This window comes from Myotis davidii, unplaced genomic scaffold, assembly GCF_000327345.1.
Source record: "Myotis davidii unplaced genomic scaffold, ASM32734v1 scaffold147, whole genome shotgun sequence".
Lineage (NCBI taxonomy): Eukaryota > Metazoa > Chordata > Mammalia > Chiroptera > Vespertilionidae > Myotis > Myotis davidii.
Window position 1 is genome coordinate 164,161 of NW_006383010.1, and position 6,112 is coordinate 170,272.

A 6,112-nucleotide genomic window follows, 5' to 3' on the forward strand; every position below is an offset into this window, starting at 1 on the left:
GAGGCGCGGAGGAGGAAGGCGGCTCGGAGCTGCGGCCCGGAGTTAAGTCAGGTGCGTGCCGCTCCCGGGGGATGCGACCGGGACGGGGTGAGGATGCGGTCTGTGAAAGGCAGCCGGTAACAGAAGTAAACACACCGCACACGCACGGAGACGTAGCTCGTTCTGTTCGGATCTTTGTATTTCCCTCCAGGAAAATCTTTGTTAACTAGACAGGAAGGGACTTCCCGTAGGTCTTCCCGTTTGACGCACAGGCGCCTTAAGAGACTTGATAATTTTATATTCTGACTTTCTGTATCGTCTTTCCAACTCGCAATCAGAAATGCATTTAAGCAACGGCAGCTTTTCCTCTGAAGAGGAGGACTCGGACAGTCACGACAGCAAAGCCAGGGCAGCGGACCCACACCTGTCGCAGAAGAAAACCATCACGCAGATGATGAAGGATAAGAAGAAGCAGACACAGCTCACCCTGCAGTGGTAAGACGCGCCCCCGGGGGTACTTAAGCACCTGTTGCGTTTTCAAAGCCAGTATCTTCAGAATCTTTGCGTTTCTCATTCTGCTTCTCCCTCACACTTTTTGTGCAAAGTTTAAAAGACAAATTAGAAACGTACCCAATTTTTTCCCCCCACTGAGTGGCATAGAGCCATATTTTGATACCCATGAAAAATGATCTGCAATACACATAAAAACCACAGTCACTTTGTTCATTACTGGCTAAAACTAGAATTTATTCGGATGTAAGCAGTAATGAATGCTTTTATGACTTATTTGCTTGACATGAAATCAGTTTGCTCCTTATGTGTTTGTGATTTGGGAGCTTGGTGTTTATAAAACACGACTCTTAAAAACAATTTGAAAGGATGAAGGATCTTAACATTGCCTTTATCCGTAAAAGGGCAAATTAAACAAAGAAGGCAAATGAAAAACTATCTATGGACCGTAAGATGAAATGCATTTGGACTAGAACACATGGAAAAATCAGTTAAGATATTGTGCTATAACTTAAATAAATGTTCAACTATTATTATAGCACTTGTCATATATGACTTATTATAGTGAAATATCACAAATTGGATTTTGTGGAAAATCTTTTAAAACCAACAATTTATCAGTAGGCTTTCTCTATAAAGAACATTTTGTAATATTGATCTAAAAGAAAGATGATTTAAAGTAAAATATAATATTAAACTTCCTCTCACAGTGTGAAGAAATAGGAGTATAAATTTTCTCCCAAATTCCAAGTAATAAGCAAGTAAGTAAAAAAGTCTATTCACTGATTAGTTACATATTCTGTTTATATGTAAAGTATTATCTAAATCTTAGAAAAATACAAAACAGTATAAAAAACTAATAAAATTTTATTTTTATTTATTATAACACTGAATTACAGTCTCATATACTAAATTTTTATAATTATATATTTGACCCCCTTGAAATATTCAAATATAAGCCAATAGTCTTCTAAGGTTATGGCTTAACTATTGAAGCTGATGTCACACTTACTGGTTAAGACCAGAGCAGTAAATAATTGAGCTGATAATCTGAAATATTTAGGACACAACTATTGTCATTAGGAGAACTGAGGCAAAAATGTTTTGATTTCAGATATATTATGGAAGTCTTTTGAATGATCACTTCCACGTTTTTTTCAGTTCAAATTGAGTGAATAGAAACAAACTTGGGTTTTTATTTTATAAATATGAATGCATTATGATTTTTAAAAAGTTATACTCCAAATTGTATTCATGTCTAGGATTACTCCGTAATTTGACGACAAAAGCAATGCCTACAACAACATCAAAACAGCCGGGGGAAAGGAGGCATCCTATGCATGTTATTAATATACAATTTTTAAATAGTTGAGTGTTTCTCAGTGATATTCATGTTTTTTGTAACTATAAAATCCTGTCATTTTATTTAAATTTTCCACACCCTTATGCCAAAAATGTGTCATATATATATATATATATATACATATTATTTGTATTTTGAAAATTTTCCCCTTAAGTTTATAGATTATATTGGGGATGTTAAAAATTAGAACTGAAAGTGAAAGTGAAAAATCTGGCTGATTAACTCATATTTTCATTGTCAACCAGGTGTTTGAGTTTATGTATGCAAATCTTACTTTGTCTTCCGTTCTTATATTCCTTCTTTATAGCAAAATAGATGTCTGATGCTTTATCTGCTTGAGGAATATATCCTTTACCTTTTATCTCATGTACCTTGGGAATATGTAAATCAGAGATATTAAAAAGTTCCACCTAATTTTAATCTGAATGTATGCTCTATATTGCATTGTTCCCATATAGTTATAATTATGACCTTACTATACATGAAATGGGTAAGTTTTAGCCAAAATCACCTACTGAATTGTTAGAAAAACTAGAAATAGAATCTACAAGTTCTGATTTCTTGATTGTTCTTCAGATATTTGTAACCTTTAAGTATATATCATTACATTTATATAAATTACATTTAATTGCAATTATAGGTGTCCAAATTAAATAGAATTATCTCTATATTTTCAAAGTTTATATTATTGTATTTATAATATAGAGATGAATTTGTCATATTTGTATGTATCTATAGAGAATTGCCTAATGTTTCAAGTGTGCAGAATGTTTTAAGTAATTATAGTACTGCTCACAGCTAAAAGATGTGGGATAGAAATAGATCAGTACCATTTCAGAGTTGAGTGAAATGAGTTTATTCTTATGTATTTTCCAAATAAATGCATCACCATGCTTCCCTAACTATGCGGGGTTCAGAACTAATTTCTGAATGAAAGTATGGCATTTGCCATCCTGAAGCCTGGCAGCCCTTTAGCATTGATAATGTTCTTTTAAAAAACCATCATCTTCAACTTCACCATCAATATCTGTATATCACAGAGCAAACCCTGTTAAACAGTGAGGCTTAATGTAGAAGTAAGACCTATTCTTTGAGGTGTGGATCACACAGGAGTGGTCTTATGTTAGCCCTTCTGCTATAACTGCACTAGCAGATGTTCACTGGGATTCTTACTCTTCTGACATTAATCCTGTGATCTGATTTTGAATAATATCCTGAATAAAGGTAGTCTGCTTATGTCTACTCATGAACTCGTTTGCATAAAATCTCTATTCAAAATGGGCATCAAATCAATATGAAAGGGGAATGGAAAGAAGCAGTAAACAAAATGTTCGATCTTACTTTTTGCCTTTTCCCTTAGGCTTGAAGAGAATTACATTGTATGTGAAGGAGTTTGCTTACCACGGTGCATCCTTTATGCACACTATTTAGATTTCTGCAGGAAAGAGAAATTGGAGCCAGCCTGTGCAGCCACCTTTGGAAAGGTAAGTGACACATATTGGCTATACTACCTTACAATTAAAGTTATGACAGGCAGACAGCGTGGGAACAAATTCATCTGAACAAGTTTTCATACAGAATATTAAGAAATTTGTTTCTCATGCTTAAACAAAGTATCTTAAGCGCTGTATCTGGAACTACTATATATTTTACTTTGACTTTACATACTATATGTTTTATCTTGAACTATATGGTTTACCTTGCACTACTATATATTTGAGTATTAGAACCCTGGCTATCAGAAGACTTAACTCGATCTTAAAGGAAACTTCAGTTGAGCAGTGACATTTCCCTTCTATGAGGGATATATTAAAGAGTGTGGTCTGGCCTGTATGGAGAAGCAAAATTAAGTAGAAGTAACAAGTATCTTGTCAATGCAATTGGTGATTATGTTTATTATTTAGCTATTCTGAGTAGATGAGTTTTCAATACAGTTTTATTCTATTACATAAATAGTTCTCTTAATTCTCCATTTCACTCTGAGTATGTTTACATCTCAAACTCCAAGGTGTGATGGAACGGGTTAAATTTCTCTCATTTATAAACATTTCTTTCGACCCAAACTATATGATGAGAATGAGACTCTATAGAACTGACATTACTATATTTCTATATGTTGATCTCATTTTGAGAATAAGGAAACGCTGTCAATATCTTGGGAAAGTCTTGTTCTTTGAAGTTCTTCTCATGCTCTATTGTCTAAGAACCTAGGAAATCCCAGAAAAAAAAAAAAACTGTAGGGAGCTTAGCTAAGGCTCAAACATTGCATCTTATATAAACTGAAATCCAAATTCTATCCTGTAGAGGGACTCGTTGTCCAGAAAATAATGAATACTATGGTCCAGCTTCTCCATTTGAAAAAATAAAATGGTTTATTACCTTATTTTAAAAATCTGTTTCTGAGGGATAGTATGATATGGTGCATGTGATCCAGTGATTTAGGTTTTAGCCTAGACTGTGAATAATTTGTTGTGAGACCTTCTGAAAAGTAATTAACTTTTTAAAAATTCAGTTCCCTCTCTCTATAATGTAAGGAGGATGAATAAGACAACTTTTAATGTCCATTTTAGCATTATTATTTCATGAGTCCACCTTATGGCAGTAGTTTTTAGTTTGGGGAGTTATGAAACACCTTGAGAATCTGGTTAAAAACTACAGATTTTAACCAGAAATTAACCCAAGAAATTAACACAGACATGAACTTTGCCATGGAGTCCTTCAGAGATCAAGTATGGATCTCCTATAATCCAGATGAAAACTCCGGCTTTATGTAGAAGAGATTTTTGTTCTTTAATCAGATGCTAATTTTTAAAGTGAATTTAGAGACAGAAACACAAAGAAAAAGTTAAAACACTGCTGTGGAGATCCAGTCACGCAGAAAAGATTTCATGTATTTCTTTGGGGTTGGAGATGGGTATTTAATTATTGGTAAACCTATTGGTTTCTTTATTATGAGAAACCTAAATCTTTCCACTAAGTAGATAAAATAATAGTTGTCTTGGTAGTAACATCAAGTAAAAGCACATATTGGTATGATCTGCCTCGGAAATTGATATAATTTCCAAATAGAACAATCTCATAAAAGAAGTCCCTTCCTGCCTCTGCTTATGTATCATTGCTTATCAATGTGTGTATGATATTCCTTTTCCAGACTAAATATTTACTTGAAGTTCAAGATTTACTTTTTAGAATTAGTTATGGGTGGCTTGCAATAGAACCACACACTTTCTGAAAACTAAAGTAATTGACTTTCATTTTAGACAATTCGCCAGAAGTTTCCCCTCTTAACGACAAGACGGCTTGGAACAAGAGGCCATTCAAAGTAAGACACATCAACAAACGCATCTCACACCTGTACATATGATACCTTGTGCATGATGACTGACACGATGTAAAATAAGTATTGTCTTCACTGGTGAATAGAACCAGGTATTTTCTTCTTGATGAGACAGACTTTTAACAACTGTAAGAAGTAAAAAGAAAAATAAATGAGTTTTAGGATGTTTATTTAAAAAGCAAAATTTACAAAGAAATCATAATATTTTTTCTGATGGAAACTTTTAAATGAATCACTTTCATAATTTTTAAGCCACCCCTGAAGGCACCAGTGTCAGCAAAGGAAAATGTTTGTAGCTCAATACGTGACCAAATGGGACTCATGCTTCTAAAGAGCAAAGCCGAAGCCGGGCTGGAAGCATGGTTCAGGTTCTTTCCCTGGTTTTCTTTCAGATAATAATTTCTTAGAATCCCTTCTTTCCCCCTGAAGACAAATAGCATGCCCAAATGACCTCGTTGGTCATCTCTAGTGTATAATTAGGAACATAAAATAAGGTGTCATATAGTCCCTCTCTTGGTAACTTTAGCTATTTATTTCTCTTGTGACAATTTTTGTAGAACTCACAGTTATAGGTTCTTGTCCATCAGTTATTTACTCTTTTCAGTTTTTCCTTTCTTTCTGCCTAAAAACATATCCAGATCTCTTTTATGTTGATAAAAATAAAATAATCGCAAACCTTCTATACCACTCTACCTAATTACTGTTATTCTTTTTATCTTTGCTAGTTCCTTTTTAAAAAAATATTTTAAATTCTCACCTGAGGATATGTTCTTATTGACTTTTTTAGAGAGAGAAGAAGGAAGAGGGAGAGAAAGAGAGAAAGATCTATCAGCTGCCTCCTGTCTTCCCCTCTCCCCCCACAGGGGATTAAACCAGCAACCCAGGCATATGCCCTGACTGGGAATCAAACTGGCAACCTTTTG

The 6,112-nt window shown here is 34.2% G+C and overlaps 1 protein-coding gene across 1 annotated transcript in view; it reads left to right on the forward strand.

Annotated features, from left to right (window-relative positions):
• RFX6 (regulatory factor X6) overlaps positions 1 to 6,112 on the forward strand; it is a 55,439-nt gene that overhangs the window by 11,143 nt on the left and 38,184 nt on the right. Inside the window, exons 2-5 of the mRNA XM_006778495.1 lie at positions 4 to 51; positions 318 to 474; positions 3,213 to 3,336; positions 5,113 to 5,174. Coding sequence (XP_006778558.1) covers positions 4 to 51; positions 318 to 474; positions 3,213 to 3,336; positions 5,113 to 5,174 — 391 coding nt within the window. The remainder of the gene's footprint in view (positions 1 to 3; positions 52 to 317; positions 475 to 3,212; positions 3,337 to 5,112; positions 5,175 to 6,112) is intronic.